Source organism: Prionailurus viverrinus, chromosome C2 (genome assembly GCF_022837055.1).
Source record: "Prionailurus viverrinus isolate Anna chromosome C2, UM_Priviv_1.0, whole genome shotgun sequence".
Lineage (NCBI taxonomy): Eukaryota > Metazoa > Chordata > Mammalia > Carnivora > Felidae > Prionailurus > Prionailurus viverrinus.
Genome location: NC_062569.1, coordinates 27,392,757 through 27,412,729, shown reverse-complemented (window position 1 = coordinate 27,412,729; position 19,973 = coordinate 27,392,757). Strand labels below are relative to the sequence as shown.

The window sequence follows — 19,973 nt, the reverse complement described above, 5'->3', positions numbered from 1 at the left end:
TTACCAAAACTGGGCTTTTTAGATTCAAGAAAAAGAAGAAAAACTAAGAAATAGGGTTTTATCCTTGAAGCTCAGCAATCCCATTTATCATACAGACAATGCTAAAGAAATTTCAGCTTTGTTTTTCAGACCAAATCACTTCCAATAACTGACTGACCTTCAGAGTGATGGTCACTTGGCTGCATGCCTCAGTGTGACCTGTTTCTACAGGAAGAGTTACAGGTTCCTCTTCCAGGGAACCTGGAAAGCCTGTTATGCACTGCCACTGTTGGATCACAATGGATCACTGAATTTCAACTATTTATTTCATCCTTGGAGACTGGGGATCACTTACACTAAGAAATTTTGAGTTGTCTGGCCCTGTGTCAGACTTTCAACTTCTCTTGGCCTCAGTTTCCTCCTGTATAAAATGAAGACGCTGGACTGAAATATCTGTAAGATTCCTCCCAAGCTTTTCTACTCCTTGGATATTCCATTAGAATCAGCACATATCACTACATTTTGGAATCTGAAGCAACTTACCTGGAGAGGTGCAACCGAGGACATTTTCCAAACACCTGACCAGTGCTTCAATATCACTGTCCTGTCAAAACAAGACAGATTTACTTCCATGTATGATGGAAGAATATTTACTGACATAGAAAAATGTTCTTGCTACATTTAGGCAAAACAGAACACACATACACACACACACAAAACTGGTTGCAAAATTATTTGACGATATGATCCCATTAAAATTTTTTTCATTGAAGTATAATTAATGTACAGTATATTAGTTAATATACTTAACTAATATATATTAGTTTCAGGTGTACAATACAATGATTCAACATTTCCATACATTACTCAGTGCTCATCAAGGTAAGTGTACTCTCGACCTCCTTTATCTGTTTCACTCATTGCCCACCCCCCTGCCCCAGCACCTCCCCTGTGGCAGCCACAGTTTTTTCTCAGTATTTAAGAGCAGGTTTTTTTTTTTTGGTCCATTTTCTCTTTGTTGTTCATTTGTTTCTTAAATTCCATATATAAGTGAAATCATATGGTATTGGTCTTTTTCTCACTTGGCATTACACCCTCTAGGCCCATCCATGTTGTTGCAAGTGGTAAGATTTCATTTTTTATGGCAAATATTTTATTGTATAGACATACCACATCTTCTTTATCCATTCATCTGTTGATGGACACTTAGGTTGCTTCCCTAACTTGGCTATAGTAAATAATGCTGTAATATACATAGGGGTGCATATATCTTTTCAAATTAGTGTTTTCATTTTCTTTGGGTAAACAGTCAGTAGTGGAATTACTGAATCTTCTGGTAATTGTATTTTTAATTTTTTGAGTAACATCCATACTGTTTTCCACAGTGGCTGTACCAGTTTGCATTCCCACCAACAGTGCATGAGGGTTCCTTTTTTCCCCCATTCTCACAACACTTGTTATTTCTTGTATTTTTTATTTTAGCTGTTCTGACAGGTGTAAAATGGTATCTCATTGCGGTTTTCATTTGCATTTTTCTGATGATTAGTGATGTTGAGCATCCTTACATGTTGGCCATTTGTATGTCTCTTGTAAAACTGTCTATTCAGGTCCTCTGCCCATTTTTAATTTGGATTGTTTGTTGTTTTAGTGTTGAGTTGTATAATTTCTTTACATATTTTGGATATTAACCCCTCATCAGATACATCATTTGGAAATATCTTCTCCCATTCAATAGGTTGCCTTTTTATTTTATTGATGGTTTCTTCCACTGTGCAAAAGCTTTTTATCTTGATGTAGAATGATCCAATTTTTTACAAGAAAAACACCTGTATGTATATGTATATCTGTATCTCAGTCTCTTCATATCAATCTATAGATCTATTCCTCTATCTCTCTGATGGGAAGAACATACACTGAAAATGTTAACAGTGGTTTTGACTATAAGGAAAGATTATGGATGATCTTTATTTTCTTCTTGGTGTGCTTAAGTATTTTCTAAATTTTCTACAATAAACAAATATTACTTATTCAATCAACAAAATAGTAAATGCTACTTAGAATGGGGAAATGGTTTTATTCAATCTATATCATATATTCAATACATCAAAAATGAAGTGAATATTTTTTTTCCTAGTGAGTGCCTCTACCAGCTCTTCTTTGGAAATGTATGGTCTTCATAGGGTCATAAATCTAAGAACTGTATTTCTCATTTGCCTTAACTCTCAGTGAGAGTCAGATACCCCCCTGAGGGCTACAGGGATCCCAGAACTGTATTTGGCAACAAATATTGTCTCTAATACAAAATAAATATCTGCCCTCTACCCAAGTGGCTAGAAATATCCACAACAGCATCATAATGATCTGGGGAAAAGGAATCACTTAATTATTTTCATATTTGTGACTATACTGAGGGAAGTTAATAATTTATGGCTCATCTGCTCCATTTCAAAACAAGCAACACATTTCATATTGGAGTAATTGTGAATTTTAGAAAAATGTACTATGGTATAATAGACTACTCTAAAATATTACATAAGTGTGTTATTTCATAATATAACAACTGGTGGGATTTGGACCACTTTTTATGAACGTGGTGAAACCCAGGATCATTTCATGTGCTGATGTATAGAAGAGGCAATGATGAAGAAGATATGTCTGGTCAATCCTGGTCAATGAGGCCAAAGCACTAACTAAAGACCTTGGTGTCCAGCCCAGGAATAGGGAGGCAGGGGATCCAGAAGAAGAAAAAACAGATCCCTTCCTTCTTCTGTACCCTTGTGGTCTCCAAACTTAACAGGGACAGCCTTGAGGCAAAGAGGAAACTGGCAGAGACATGCTGTGTCGGAGGAAAAGCAGAGCACCCATTGGCACACACAGGTGATGACACCACCCCAGCAAGCCCGGGTTCTAAGCCTTGCTGCTCTACTAAGTGTGCTGGCCTAGGCCAAGTAGTTTGACTTCTCAGGTCTTAGTTTCTGCATCTATATATGTGAGGCCAACTTGGTCCCCAGGCCAAGCTTCCGGCCAAATGCAGCCACGTGAGTGACTTCAAACAATATCACATGGAAAAGAAGAACTTTCTAGTGAGTCTAGGCAACCCACAGAGTCATGAGACAATAAATCACTGTGGTTTTTTTTTAAATGTTTATTTATTTTTGAGAGAGACAGAGACAGAATGCAGATGGGTTAGGGGCAGAGAGAGAGAGGGAGACACAGAAGCAGAAGCAGGCTCCAGGCTCTGAGCTGTCAGCACAGAGCCCGATGCGGGGCTCGAACTCACGAGCTGTGAGCTCATGACCTGAGCTGAAGTTGGACGCTCAGCCGACTGAGCCACCCAGGCGCCCCAATAAATCACTGTTTTAAGCCATTAATTTTTGGAGCATTTTGTTACACAGTAAAAAGATAACTGAGATACTAGATAAACTGAGATGGCAGATCATGTACTTTACATTTTTATTTATCCAGCACCCCGCACAGTCCTGGGAACATGACCCATGCTAAATGCTCACCTGCCCAGGTCTCTTCCAGCTTCCGTGATTTGCAAGTAAGTAAAACAGAAGACTGGCATCTACTCTTTAGATCATAGTCTACCTCTAGGTGGACAGCAGGGCTCTTCCCACTCAAAATTCATCCTTACTGGGAAAGTACAGGAAAAAGCATACTACTTCTTAATTCTATGGCCTTAGTCAAGTAGGTTAACCTCTCCAAACCTCATTTTCCTTCATTTGTAAAGCGAGGAGAATAATGTCCTGTATCTCACACAGGGCTCTAATGAAAAGCGAATGAAATAATAAAAAGCCTTTAGAACAGGATATGGCTTGTTGGAAATAGTCAATGGGTGGAAGAAGAGAGTTGGGCAGAATGGGATGGGACGGGAAAGGGACAGAGACATAAAAGATTAAAAAGTCCCAATCACTGTGCCTGCCACAGAACATGGAGATTCACAATAAGTATTTGAGTTGAGTGGAAGCAACAGAAACAGCAAGAACCGGAGTCAGGTTGTAGGAAGCATCCAGATGGTTGGGACATTTCAGTTATATCTTCCTAACACAGAGGATAGGGAATCCTGTACAAGGGTGTGGGGAGGGCAGAAATAATTCTAATTCAATTGAATGAATGAACGAATGAATACTAACTTTTACTAAGGTCTTAATATGTGCCAATGTTGCACCAACTTACATGTATTAATTTATTTAAACTCAGCTAAGTGGAGTTATTGTTCTCCCCATTTAATAGCTGAGAAAACTGAGACACATACAGATTCCATAATGTGACTAGGTTCATGCAACTAATAAGAGGTAGAAAGGGTGGTGTGTCTCCAGGGCCTGAATTCTTCTTAGTCACTACGATACGCATATAGTCGAAGGCAGGGCTCCAAACCCAAGCGGAGCTTCACAATATTACTGAAGGAACCAGGGTGTAAATTCATGACAAAGACTCAAAAACAATTCCTTGCTGTTGACTGGAACTTGTGTATTTCCTCACTGTTTCATGATTTAAATTGATCTCTGCCAGAGCTAAGTGGCCTAAGAGAGCGACCACGTCAAGACAGATGCCAAATTACAGTGCCACCAGCCTTCACTCATTTCAGCCAAGGCCAGGAAGCCGACTTTCATATGCTGTGAAAATAACACAATGGTTCTTTTGCTGATGAATTTAGATGCTCTTCAAGTCTCCTTCTCCCATAACCACCAAATCCTCCCTAACAGGAACAGGCCTTCCAGGCATGAGGAACGTCTTGTAAGATTCAGTTCTGAAAAACTGTCCCACAGATTCAAGTTCAGTCAAACACCCAGATTTTATTTTATTTTTTTCAGAAATAGATGCAGTAATTTGGCCAATGAATTAGAAACTACATCTCGGGGAAGGGGGGGGAGGTAGCTGTTTTGAAAAGGTTAAGTAAGATCTGTAATGTATGTGAGAACCAGCAACGCCTGGCCAGTGGCCCCAGAAAGAGCTATGATATCTGGGGCCACCTCTCCTTTTAAACAGTGTTTATAAAGAGATATTAAAAATAATATGTCCTCTAATAATTTACACTTGTTTTTTATTCTGGAAAATACTAGGAAATTATCCAAAGAAAATAAGTATCACCAAAGAACTCATCGCTATGAATGCAACACGCACAAAAATATACACACATATCTCATCAGTGTTTTCTACACAGATCTATCTTTCAGATATTTGAAGTTATAGTGCATATGTAGAGTATACACAGAATACACAGACACCCATGCAGTTTTGTCTGGACTTTCATCCCATGCTATTAAAAATTCTTCAGAAACATAATTTTAATAGCAGCATAATATTGCACTCTAGTGCCATATCACATTTATTTACCCATGCCCCCCTCATTGGACCTCCAGGTTACTTCCACTTTTCTTTATTTTAAGTAATATTGCAGTGACTATCTTTGGACATACATCATGGCCCCATGTTTAATATTATTTCTTTAGGTTAGAAGAATTATTGAGCCAAAGACTGTAAACATTTAGAAACGGTCCTTTTTTCTCTGCTCTCACCCTTATCTTCACACTCTCATCCATCCCAAATAGAGCATTTTCTTCACAATGGGCTACTTCATCCTTTGTTTCATCCTCCTCTCATTAAAATTTGCTTTCCCTCAAGAAAAGATATGGTATATCCATTTAAAGCCAAGTTAATTGATAAGGCTCATGTGTTATCTCAGGATATTTGTGTTTCAATAAGGGATATAACCTCATATCAGAGGAATGAATTTCTAATAGCAAAAGTTTAGGCAGCAGAAAGCAAGCATGTCAAAGGAAAAAGTCAGGTGGTATCTTTACAGGGCTGTAAAAATCATACTTCACAGATTCTCATTTAAATATCAGCAAGTTCTGTCTGACTAAATAATCCAGATGATCTCCTCACCTTAGAGCTAGTCGTGGTGAACAATTAGTTAGTACAAACACACACACACACACACACACACACACACACACACACAAAAGGTCACTTCATTACCCAGCTGTATCCCATTCAGAAAACATTTACTGAATACTAGTTATATGCCAAATGTATACAAAGATCAGGGAGAACAGATGAGCCTTACTTAGCCCATGGTTTGAGGACATATCACCCATTTCCATAGATGGAAGGGAAGAGGGCACATGAACTGAGGCCAGGAGGGATGAGCTTGTGTCCCAGAGTATAACAGACCATCCTCTTTCAGCAGGAAATTCCATTATTTCCCGTGCAATACGTCTTCTCCACAATCAGGTGGCTGGTAGGGTCACAGAAGCCAAACCAGGAAACCAATACAAAGGCCCTTTTTTTTCTATTAAAGGAGAAAGAGCTACATATTAAAAGTAAACAAAAATCCAATAACTACACTAGCTACCCTAGCTCAAGCTACCATCACCTCTTGCCTGGACCATGCAACAACTTCCTTACTCCTTTGCTTCCACTGTGGTTTCACTTCGATCCATTTCTCTCACAAGAGCAACTACTGCGTTGCTGTGCACAGAATAAAATCTAGCCCTCTGTGCATAGGATAAATCCTATCATGGCTTTTCCATGCTCTGTGTGATCCAGCTCCTCCTGATCTTTCCAACCTCACTTCTTTCCTATTTCCCTCCTGTTCACTATGTACCGACCACATTGCTCTCTTTTCTTCAAATGCATCAAGATCGTTTGCACCTTGGAGACCTTCTCATTGGCTGAGAATGCTCTTGTGTCACATATTTAAGGGACTGCCTTTCTCATCCTTGAGGTCACAACATTCTGTCACATGCTCAGGGGTTCTCTGAGCACCTATCTGAATTATGTTTCCACCACCACAGACAGCCCTATCACGGTGCTCTGTTTGTTTTGACTCACTTTTCCAAAGAGAAAATTAGTGTTCTGTTCATTATCGTGAGCTACATGAGTGCAGAACCATACCTGCTCAGAGCTGGGCACATGGGAAGCAATCCATAAACCCAGGAAGCAATCCATAAACCTTTTCCAAACATGTTGATGAAAGAAAAGCCACACCAGAACAACAGACAGAATATTCTTGTTTCTACCTCACTGCACGTTTTACTTAAATTCAGAGCTTCTCAATCCTGTGCAAACTTTGAGTGCATCTTCCCCACTGAATTCTTTTGGAGGATTTTATTCGCAGAGCTTCCTTTTGAGCCATCTGACTGTGCAGCTCGTGCTTCAACCTGTCTTTTCTTCTCGCCTCTCAGATGTCTTACCATAGGGCTATTTTCTGACTCCTTCTGAGCTGACCCCAGAGACAGATATGACCTGACAGGCTGTCCCCAAACTGGAGCTTCCCTTGGTGAAATCCTTCTCGTGAGCCTTCTGGGAAACTTCCTGTTGCTACCTTCCGAATGTCCCCAAATGAGGCATGTGGTTTCCAAAGATGACCCCACTGTGGGCCACAGCCTTGCCACCACAGGGTCCACACCACTGGGCACTGTGGGATGTGTAACTGTTAAGGGATAAAAGCCTCACATGGAGCATGTGAGTGTCAGGTTTAGAACTGCTCATCCCAAATTTAGCTTTCTGCTCACTAGTCTCTCAGGCTTTCCTCATTTCATGGTTGGTTCTTCCTGGGGCTGGCTCACTATTCTTCCCAATTCCACATTCTAGCAAGCCTCATGTTACTCATCCTACAGACCCTGTGACCCTTGAGGAACCAGAACCTTTACTCCCTGGGTCACAGATTCATCTATTGTGGCCTCAAGAAAACTATCCCTCATCAACTCAGTCTACAAAACCATCCCTGCTGCTACTGTTACGAAACATTTGCCGATATTTACCAAAGTATGAGCCAAAGAACTTTAAAATTTTTATTTAAAGTTTATTTATTTTAGACAGAGAGACAGAGACAGAGACAGAGCATGAGTGGGGAATGGGCAGAGAGAGAGGGAGACACAGAATCGGAAGCAGGCTCCAGGTTCTGAGCTGTCAGCACAGAGCCTTATGTGGGGCTTGAACTAACAAACCATGAGATCATGACCTGAGCTGAAGTCAGACACCCGAATGACTGAGCCACCCGCGCGCCCCTAGAACTTTTTAAAAGGAATCTATGAAAATATGTCTCAGAAATACTGTGTATGATATCTTGGAGATTCACAACTTTCATGAACATATTGAAAGCTCTGAAAAGCTCTCTAGTAAAGATTTAAAATCTTGTTTAACACAGTATTTCCCAAACCTAATTGCCCATGAAAGCTAGTTCATTCTGTGAAAGTTGCAGGAACATACTTTGGGAAATCCTCATGTGAACAAATAGATTAACAGAGCCTCCCGTGTTAGTTCATACATTCTAGGATCCCCAAGTGTCTTTACCGAATTTAGTCCTGGGACTTCTGCAAGTGTCCTGTCCTTACTCTTTTGTTCAAGTAAAATTTTCTACTACGAGAACCTCTCTTCTGTTATACATAATAAGCTCCTCTTCATTGGAGGAAAGATTGTTTAGTTATCTTTACTAATGCCTTTAATTTTTCAATTAAAGAATTTCCTTAGTTCTTTGAGATTAAAAAATAATGCCACTCAATGCCCACCAATGCCCTCAAATCTCTTTACTTAAAACAGTTAGCAAGAACTAGCATTTCAGCTAGTAGATATCTGCATGTAGTTATTTACATCCTGCCACTTCACATTAGAACCAGGATTCTTTAGATTCTGGAGCCACTTCTAGAAAAAGGATGGAGCACAGTTTTGCTTTTCTTCCTCTGCATAGATTAACTGAAAGGGTTTTATACTTTAACTTTACAAACATAGGTCACAGTTACCCAAAGGGTTTTAGGATTAAACTAGAAAAGTATTTCCAGAATCAGTAACTCACATTTGGTGATGGCAGACCTGTATCAAATCCTGTGTTAATTTGAGTATTAAAATTCAATGTGCTTCAATTAATTTCTCACTCTCCCCCTTTTTTAAAACTGAAGTGTAAAAAAAAGAGGTTAGAGTGGGAGAGAGCCAAAGCATAAGAGACTCTTAAAAAAACTGAGAACAAACTGAGGGTTGATGGGGGGTGGGAGGGAGGGGAGGGTGGGTGATGGGTATTGAGGAGGGCATCTGTTGGGATGAGCACTGGGTGTTGTATGGAAACCAATTTGACAATAAATTTCATATATTGGAAAAAAACTGAAGTGTAGTAGACATACAATATTATATTCGTTTCAAGTGTACAACATAGTGATTCAACATTTATATACATTACAAAGTGATCACCACAGTAAACTAGCTACCATCTCACTCTCCTTTTAATTGCTGACCTGTGGAGAACAGCCTAAAAGGGGCAATGGGAAAACAATTAACAGGAAACTGTTGCACGGGGCAATTTCTACCTCACACTTGTGATAGAGAGGCTTTCCAATCTTGTTTTGTATTCTTAGCAAATGGAGCTCTTGGCCTATCAGCTTTGGAGATGAGGTCTGCAAACATTTGTGGCTGACTGTTCTCAGAGTTAACGTCATTAAAGCAGCCAATGAGTGTCTGGGAAGCAACTAGCTGTTCTGTTTTTATTCAGTAGATACATAGTCCTCTTACCTGATGATTCTCAAATTTCACTGTGTGTAGGAATCATCCAGGGATCTGGTTAAGAATGTAGAATCTGATTCAGTAGGTCCGGTGTAGGGCTGAGATTATGCATTTTAACAAGCTCTCAGTAGTTGCTGATGCTGCTGGTCCACGGACCACAATTTCAAGAGCAAGCTTTAACCAACATGAATGTTATGGACATTGAGTTCAGGTAGACTTCTGTAATGAGCGGGCCACGAGGATTGTTCTAGAAAGGTCTATCTGCCTCAGAGAATTCTCTTTTATTCAATTAGTGTGAATGTTACTTTAAGCTGGGAAGAAATGCCATGAGCACCTATTTTGCTAACTCAAGACTTTCTGACTACAGCGCCATTGACATGTTGGGCTTGGTAATTCCTTGTGTGGGGGACCCTGGTGTGCACTTAGGGTGTTTAGCAGTATCCCTGTCCTCCACCCACTACTAGTACCCTCCCTCATCCCAGGTTGTGACAATTAAACACACCATTAGACATTTCCAAATATCCCCTGGAGGGCAAAACCCCACTGTGCTTACATGGAATCACGTGGCATCATGTTTGTTGTGTTCTATTCCAGAGTAGCTGCGTTTATACTTTTAATTGACCACAATGTAGATGTAGCTCACAACTCTAAAGTCATCTCCATGAGGGAGAACTATTTAAGTACTAAGACTAAGACATTTCACCTTCCCTGCATGGCTGCAAGAACATGATGCCTTTTCTTTCCTGACATTTAGGATAGTGGGATGTGTGTGTCCAAACATATATATGTATATGCGGGGGGGGGGGGGGGTGTATAACCATAGAACTTACATTGAAACCACAGATATTAATATATTAGACACATTATAATATATGTTTAAAACAGTAGCAAAATCTCCCCCTTTACTCTTATTTTCATTCAAGAAATACGTGCGGAACTTTGGTGTGGAAAGTATGGTACTAGATATTTTCATGATGAATTAGAGAGTGGCAAAACTCAAAAGAATCACTGAAGTGCTCAGTGTCAGACACTTTAATATTTTGACTCTTGCATACACTGGAAATTAAAAGTTAATTTAACTTTTTAAATTTATTTTTGAGAGAGAGAGACAGAGTGCAAGCAGGGAAGGGGCAGAGAGAAGGAGACACAGAATCCAAAGCAGGCTCCAGGCTCTGAGCTGTCAGCATAGAGCCCGACACAGGTCTCAAACTCACGAACTGTGAGATCATAACCTGAGCCGAGGTCAGATGCTTAACCAACTGAGCCACCCAGACGTCCCCAAAAGTTCATTTAAATGTTAGCTTTGAGTTAACACTTTTTTAATGTTCTGAAACCTTTCTTTGGGCTGTAAAAAAATAAAACAAAACAAAACAAAACACCCTATCATTGTCAACCACTTGTTGTTTCCCTAGTCAACTTACTATTGATATAATTGATATAATTGATAAAATTAGAGAAGTATGACTCCTGGAAAACATAACAATCTCCCAACCATAAAGAATTCAGTGGTGTAGAAAAAGCAGTTTTCCTTTACAGGAAGAAGACTTTCTATGAGCATTATTTTGTTGGGATCTAATACTCTGGTAGATGCAATGGACCAAATTCTTAATAACATTTGCATATGGATACTCAATAACAGGACAAGGTAGTCAAAACATAGTTACAAGGTATATATCAAACCAGAACTACAGAGCATCTTACATTTTCATAATTAGTGCTAGAGGAAAGCCCCAGATACTGTCAGCTGTGCATATCACAAGCATTGCTTTGTTCCTTGAAATTCAAACTTTTACTTGAAAGTTGACAAGAAGCTGTTTTGAAAAATATAATCCAATAACTACACCACCATATTTCTATGCCAATATTCTTGCTAGAAAAAGAAAAAGAATCTTAATTTAGCATCTATATTACCTAGGACAGTTTCAGCTACAACTAATGAAAAACCTACATAAACTGGCTTAAACAAAGAGCACAAGTATGTTACTTTCCATGCATTCGCAGACCCCCTCTTCTCCAAGAAAATATATCCTCACACTTTTTGGCCACAATGGATTGCATATTCATCTTAAACCAATCCCTCTCAAGTGGAGTCTGATCCCAGTGGCCAGACTGGGTGGAATGAAGCAGGACTTAGGATTTACCTAAAATCCTTTGGCCACTGGCACAAAGCTGAGGCTCTACAGAATGGACCAAGGGAGAGGGGCACAGCCTAATGGTTAAGAGAGCATGGACTCTGAAACAAGCCTGCCTGAGTTTAAATATGGCCTTGCCATTTGCCAGTCTTGTGTCTTGAGCAAATTACTTAACCTATCCATGCCTCCATTTCCCCATCTGTAAAATGGGTTGTTGGGAGGATTAAATGTTAGCATCTGTAAAATGCATAGATCCATGCCTGGCACATATTAATTGTAATATGTGTTTGTTAAACAAAATGCTCAAAAATGTTTTTTTGGTACACAGCCAATATGGCTCAGCATCTTGGAGTGAACCAGCTTAACTTCCTGGTCAAATTGTTGGAATGGATAATGCAGTTGAAGAAATCTCTTTCTGAAGCAATTTGCTTCTCAAGCTATCGTGGATAGTCACTTATTCCCCTGAGGGAACAAAGCAATAAGAACCCCCTCACAGAGAGTCCTAGGCCCATGAGGTTTGTTGTCCAAAGTCTAAGGACATTTGATCTTTATCTGGATGAAGAAGACACTGCAGAGGAAGGAGCCCAAAGAGAGGAAGGCAGAGACATAAAGACACTGTGTCCTTCACTCTGCCACTCCCCACCCCACCACCATGAATGTCTTCCTCTCATTAAGTGAGAGAAAAAGAATTGCAAGTTGGCTAAAAAGAAACAAAGCACTTATTTAAAAGAAGTGTTACAGGGAGAGAGCCAAAGCATAAGATACTCTTAAAAACTGAGAACAAACTGAGGGTTGATGGGGGGTGGGAGGGGGTGGAGGGTGGGTGATAGGTATTGAGGAGGGCACCTTTTGGGATGAGCACTGGGTGTTGTATGGAAACCAATTTGACAATAAATTTCATATATTGGAAAAAAAATAAGTGTTACACAAGTCTGGAACTTGAGCAGTTGAAGAAGAGAGGCGTTAGTTACAAAGTTAGGTAAATGAAAACAATTTACACAGTTCTCTTTGAAGCTGAAGATAGATAGATCGATCAATCGGATCTAGCAGTTGTATCAGTAAAATGGAAACAAGTTCACAATGTTGTGCCCTTCTTGGAATGAATTCTGAATGAGTGAATGAATGAACAAATGAATGAATGAAAGGCAACTAGCTGTCAGTAGATCGTATTTTGGGATAAGGGCTCAGTTTGGGCACCAGGAGCCCTGAGCAATTGTATATCTATCTTTAGGCATTCTCAAGAACGTCCCAGAGGGTTCTTGGTCTGCGCCTACACCTTGTGGTGGCGAAAACTCCACCATCTGTCGGCATCTAGCACCGTCAGCCCTCTGCCAGCAGGTGGGCTATGCTGACTCCCCAAGGCATATCCAGAGAAGGCTCAGCAGATAGCAGCACAGACATGAACAGTTTCACAGCTGTGAAGTGTCTTATGTCTCCAGGGGCTGAAGGCTGCCCAGGATAAATGGGAATGGATACCTACATGATGTGCGGCCAGGCCCGACACCATTTCTGTCAGGGGAACGATCCGAAACAGAGCTCTATAAATGGATGTACAAAGTGGCCATAACCTTCCCTTACAGCTCCAGCCACAGAGGGGAGCTTGGCCTCATCTCACTCAGACCCTAGGGCACATCCTCCCACTCAAGGGTCCCTATGTCAGCGGCTGTGAGGGTGTGAAGGGGCTGGTTTCTTTTACCTCTTGGTCACCTCTTGTCAGTCATTCCACAGGGTGAAACTAAACCAGACAGAACCCCTTTGCCCACTCATACTCAGTCATTCTGGACTCATTTTTTCCCTAAGACACCTCATTTGAGTGTACCCGGGACTTCCCCAAAGCTGCAAAGTCATGCCCGGGCCACAGACTGCCGAAGAAGCAGCCTTGAGACAGGCTGACTTACAAGTGTCATTATATATGTATGAATATCACAATTCTGTTGTAGTTTTTTTTTTGGGGGGGGGTAGTTTTTCTTGTCTTGATGACTTTGTTGATGATGTATTATTTTTATCAAGGTAAGATTTGCATGCAGGGAAATGCCCAGATCTCAAGTGTACTATTGGCTAAGTTTTAGAAAATGTATACACTCGTGTAGCCACCACCCCAAATAAGATAAAGAACACCTCTGTCATTCCTGGAATTTCCCTCATGCCGCCTTCCAGCCAACCCCCAACCTTCCACTGCTACTGTTGTGCTGATTTCCACTGCCATCGATTCATTTTAAGACTTTACTGGGGTGCCTGGGTGGCTCAGTCAGTTAAGTGTCCGACTCTTGATTTCGGAGCAGGTCATGATCTCACAGTTCTTGGGACTGAGCCCCATGTTGGGCTCTGCACTGACGGCATGAAGCCTGCTTGGGATCCTCTGATCCTCTCTGCCCCTTCTCTGTTCATGCTCTCTCTCTCTCAAAGTAAATAAATAAACTTGAAAAAAAAAAGACTTTACTTCAGTTGCCCTTCATTGGATTGGCCTTGCACTTAAAATAAAATCCACTCTCCTCACAAGACCTTCATGATGTAGCTACTGTTAGCCTGACCTCTCCAACTAACATCGATCTTCTTGCTCGCTATGAAATTTCTCAAACTTGTCAAGCCCTTTCATGACCCTGGGCCTTCCTACATACCCTTCCTCCTCTCTGAGACTGTCCCAGATCTGTTCCCTTACATTGAGGGGCTGGCTTTTTCTGTCCTTCAGGTCACAGCTGGAAAGTCCATTCTAGAAATTCTACTTGACACCCCCCCCTCAGTGGGCATCCCCGCCCTTCCCCCCAGAGCCCATTTACTCCATCATTTCCACTTCTTCCTTTCCTCATTGCCCCAGCTGTATGCATGCTGGCTTGCTGGCTACCTGTATCACTAGACTGTCCACTAGCAGGCATTCACTCATCCATTGACTCCACAACATCTGCTCAGTATTTGCTCCGTGCCAAACGCTGTTCAAGGTGCTGGGAATGCAGCAGTGATACAAACAGAATCTTTGCCCTACTAGCTTCCATTCTAGTGGGGGAAACAGGCCATAAATGAATAAGCAAATAAACAGTTGTAGGTCAGATGATGAAAAGACCTATGGAGGACAAGAAAGCAGGGAAAGGGCAGGACTTCTCAGGCCAGCAAGTACTATTTTCTATAAGTAGTCTGAGTTCTCCCCAATATGATGACATAGAAACACAGACTTGAAGGTAGAGAGGGAGCAAAATAATTTGTGTATCTGGGGCAGGGGGGCATTCTAGGCTTTCAACGGCAGAAACATGCTTGGTGTGTTCCAGAAACAGGAAAGAGGCTAATATGACTGAAGGGGGATGGGTGAGAGTGATTCTCCCAGTGATGGAAAGGAGAGGCTCTTCCATGGGCAATGACGGATGCTGCAAGGTCATTTTGAACAGACTGTGCCTTTTACTTTGAGTGAAGTATGGGGTGGAGAGAAGGAGGGTTACTGGGAGGTCAGTTAGAAGCTATTGCAATCATACACTGGGGAGGTGATGGTGGCTCTGGCCAGCAGAAGTAGAGGTGATCATATTCTAAACATTGAGCCAGCAGGGTTTGCTTCTGGACTGGATGTGGAATTTGAGTGAAAGGACATGAGTCAAGGCTGACTCAGGAGGAGCCGATCTGGACTGGGGCTGGGGTACATTAGCTCACTTTGGGACGTGCTTAGTTCAGGGTGTCTATTAGAAGTCCACATGATACCTAACCCCATTCCCAGGAACACCAGGTATGTGAATGTGGAGTTGTGGGGAGACAAAACTCAAGGATGGAAGACACATCTGGGAGCTGACAGACAGCCTGTGGGTACTCTGTAAATACACAGCACTGAGTGGGATGTCCATGAAGGTGGCATTGTGTCTCTTTTGTTCATTGCCTCATACCCAGTGCCTAGAACACTCAGGCGTGCGATGTGTAAATGAATGATCCAAGCAACAACCCACCCGCGTTCTTTCCTGCGAGTTGCTTTACTAAGCTACTGTCTACTCTCTTACAAACTATATCCACCATATCCTGAAAAATGTCACTAAGTTATGGACACCGAAACACCTCAAGGTGACCTTATCCATTTTCTGCACACTCAGATGTACCTTTCACATCTTGCTTTCATCTCATTAGAAGGCAAGCCCTCGCTTATTTGCATTCATAATTCATAGGAAGACAGAGGGTGCCATTTAGTACAAAGCCATAGGACAGAGCGGATGGCACCTTCATGGAGCCTGCCCTGGAATCTGGAAGCTGACGTCTTCACTCCTATCTCACTACCAATGGTCGCCTTCTGTCAAGGATAAAAGGTCTCCAAGTGTGTGTAGTGAAGAGAGCACAGAGCCACATCTGCAAAACTCAAACTGCAAACAAGCCCCTCCGGCTCCTGTAACACTAACCGCCTCTGTCACTGAATTCGGAGTCACCGAAACGTGACTGTCAATGTGTCCGCATTTCACTGCTAATGCCTTGTTTACTCTGCATTATTAAAACCTTCTCACTGCAGCTGTCTCGTATTAATGCCCAGGTTCGCAGCAAGTTGGTACCTGTGGGGTTACATTCGGGTCACAGACATTCATAAGTATCCAATACAGGACTCTTAAGACATTTTGGATTCTAGTTTGGAAATGTAAAGGATGGAGAGAAGAGAAGAGAAGAGAAAGTAGGGCCATTGGAGTGGCATCACGGTGCCCAGCCAGAAACTTGGGCGATGAATTTTTCAGGAGCCGGGGAGGCTGGTACCTTTGCTGTGATCCATTTCTCGAGAGGCAGCAGGTGTAGAGGGGCCTGCCCCCAGTCCACCCACTCCCTCCCAACAGCTCACTTGTTCTCAATGAACTGTTTTTCTCTTTTCACGCCACATGCCCAATAGTCTAGGGAAGAAAGTCCTGCAATTTAAGGAACATTTATTGGTTCATGTTGCAAAAGGTAGCCCTTGCAACACATAGTTCTTTATTGCAGGTTAGTTACGATTTTTGACTCCAGTTCTAGCTTTATTCCTACATAAACCTCACAGAGTAAGTGGAAAACTTGGCCCTCTGTTTCCAACATGATTTAAAATCACCTGGTCATGTGTTCACACCTTTTGGAACTGTCCCTTATGTCCCAGGTGTCTTTTTTTCCTCTCCTTTACTAACTTCTACATCCAGTTCTATATGCAGCTCAAATGTCTAGTTGACAAGGAATATTTGCTGGTTTGAATTCCAGCTCTGTCAATAGACTGGGTGACCTAGGTCAAATTAGTTATTCTTTCTTCCTGTTTCACCCTCAGTTGTAAGGTGAGATGGAAGATGTTCGTTCCATAATGTGTGTGTGACTATAAAATGGGATAAGGCACGTATAAGACTCAGCACGGCACCAGACATGCTGCTAGGCTGGCTCCGATTTATTAAGAATGATTATTGTTTTCTCTGGCATGGTGTGGACCCATGAGCTTCCAGATTAGCAGGTTACATAGAAAGGACAGTCCCTCTGACAACGTCTCAGATGTGTCACACTCCTTTCCTCCTAGACTACACACCATGAAACGGTGTTCACTCTCTCTTCCCAGATGAATAAAATATTCAGAAAATAAGATTAAACTTCTCTGTATAATTCAATCACAAGGATGGGCTCCTTGCTTGCAAGGGCTGTTTCGGAGGAACTTCCTATTCTTTGCAGACTCTCTTATACCCTGTATGGTTAGGGCACCTGAGGTCAGATGATAGCTATGGACACAGGAATTGGTGTTGGCACAGTGGGTGGGGGTTTGCTGGAGAGGAAAGCCCCAAAGGTGCCATTCCGAGTAGGCTTACCAGCTCTGTAAAACCCAGATTACACCACTCCACCACACTCACCCCCAGCTCCAGGAGCAGCACGGCAGAGCACGGTGTGGGTTACTACTGTCCCCTTGCTCTCCCAGCTGCTGTGGACCTCTGCTCAGCCGCCAACAAGGAGGTGGTGGAGGCTAGCGGGGGCTCCCACCACCGATGCTGAAAGGAGTGCACAGACTCATTACACTCCTGCTCAGTGTGGCTTTGTCTTTATCCACCCTATCGCCTTCCTTCTTCTTCCTCCATTCTTTGGGATTGGGGCAAAAAGTGTAGGTGTGATCCTCAACACGACAGTGGATCTAATGTAAAAGGTTAGGGACTGAAGGCCTTCTGCAAAGCTATGTCCCAGAGCAAGGTGTTGTTGGTCCTTGTCTGACCAGCAATGAACTATGCTTTATCCTGGACAAGAAATGGTAGAGAGGGGAGGGACAGCAGCTATGATGGAAATGAGAGCTGGAATAGGGGCAGGGGTGGAAACTGTCCCATCAAAGTCCACTAACACCTCAGCAAGGGTGGCTGCTTTATAGCCTGGGACATGGGCCAGGAGGATGCTGATGGAGAGATGACTAAATAGTGGGGCTAGCTGTTTCTTAGAACTGATGCCATCTAAGGTCAATTCAAGACCAAAACTGTTTCCTCCCACCCATGAAGGTAAATTAATCAAGGCATGCAAAACAGCAGTGAAATCAGCCCTACAGTCTGGACTCAAGAGCTCTGGCATCTTCTATTAAAACAAACAAACAAGAAGATAGGAGGAGGAGAGAGATCTGTATCCCACAACAGATTTGGGAGGCAGGCTCCTTTTTGGTTTCAATTTTCACAATTCAACACTTTTCTTAGAATCAGTATCAATTTTCCTTTGTGCACAGCTCAGTAATTCTGTTTGGTAAAACAGGTCAGATATGCAGTGGCCCCTCAGCTATTCCCTCGCCTCCATGATGATGTTCATTCAATCATCACGGAAGAGGGATTATATTGCTATAACTAAATTGTTGTGCCAGGAGAAAACTGTATGAGGGAGTGGCTTAACAATGTGTCAGCCTGGGCAGCTCTCTTGCTAACTGTGTGGCCTTGGAGAAGTTACTTCGCTTCGCTACGCCTCAGTTTCCCCTTGTGCAGAGTGAGGATCTCACAGCAGTCTCATCTTTCAAGGGACATGAGTTTTTTGTTTGTTTAAATTTTTTTAATGTTTACTTTTGAGACAGAGAAAGACCATGAGTGGGGTTAGGGGAGAGAGAGAGGGAGACACAGGATCTGAAGGAGGGTCCAGGCTCTGGGCTGTTAGCACAGAGCCCGATGCGGAGCTCGAATTCACAAGGAGTGAGATCATGGCCTGAGCTGAAGTCAGACGCTTAACTGACCGAGCCACCCAGACGCCCCTCAGGGAACATGAGTTTTAAAGTCAGTGCTTAATATGGTAATGAATTACTGACAAAATGTGCTGTTTCTTTTAGAGCACCAAATGGAATAGTTGAGCTGCACTTAGGAACTGCAGATTATGAAGAACAGTAGTTTTAAATACTGTGAGTCTAGGACAATAATTCAAAGCACCAAGATGTTTTCCATCTGATACACACGGGCCCTGAGAGGCAGTGGGAGAGTGGATTTATAGCTCTCAGCTCTCTTTCTCCATCGGGGACACCCACTTTTTGGTTCAAATGTCAGGCAGAACTGCCTGAAATCACTAATGCACACTCTCTTCCTTTCTCTCACCCTCCCTGTTTCCTCACCCTCACCTTCTCACTTTCACCTTTTCTTGAATTCCAGCCAGTTTGATGTAGTTGCACTACAACACATGCATCAGAGGGCCTTTGCGAGAAGTGGCTGTGACAGTGGGGGGTGGGATGGGGGCAGCATTTCCATTTCTCTTCAAGAGCCAGCCTGCTGACAGTGAAGCTGTGGAGTCAGCTGACCACCCCCGGCCACTGCCCCTCAGGATCCACTCTTGCTCGGCAGCTCCCAGCCCGTTCGAGCTTGGGGATACCAGAGGCAGGCCATTCCTGCCCGGTTTGGTTTCCTCTGATGGGCAGGGCAGTCTCTGCTCTGGGGCTCTCCTATCAATTGCCCTGCACGCTGACAATGCCATCTAGTCCTTCTTTCCCTTCCATCCTTACCCTCAAAGATGCAGACCAGCATTGTGGTTTGAGGCTCTCCCCAATTCTGTCTTGTCATCCACTTCCCAGAGGACCTGACCTGACACAACGTATAACGTACAGGGCATAGAATAAAGGTTCTAGAGATGTTAGGTGTTAGTGTTATAATACCAATTGGATTTGATAAAACTAATAACTTCACTAACAGAAGACACTTGTAGAGGCACATATTCTCATGATGACCTGATCCAAGAGTCCTCAGTAGACTCTTAGGCCTTGCCTAGCCTGTATCCATTTCTCTGCCCCTGTGGCACTATTCCAAGAAGAACATTCTGCTCTTTCTAATGCTTCACTGTGTGGAGAGAATTTCAAAACCGCTAGAGGATTTGGTGAAAGCTACAGAATTAGCTGGAAAAATGGGCCTCCACAGCCCTTCGTCTTGGCAAGAACAAACACTGTGGTCCTAAGAGCCTTCTTAAAACAAGTATTGATGA

General features: G+C 42.5%; 1 protein-coding gene across 4 annotated transcripts in view; it reads right to left on the bottom strand.

Annotated features, from left to right (window-relative positions):
• NEK11 (NIMA related kinase 11) overlaps positions 1 to 19,973 on the bottom strand; it is a 269,503-nt gene that overhangs the window by 80,369 nt on the left and 169,161 nt on the right. For all 4 annotated transcript variants that reach the window (XM_047875528.1, XM_047875529.1, XM_047875530.1 and 1 more), the window contains one exon: positions 523 to 583. In XM_047875528.1, the coding sequence (XP_047731484.1) occupies positions 523 to 583 (61 nt within the window). The remainder of the gene's footprint in view (positions 1 to 522; positions 584 to 19,973) is intronic.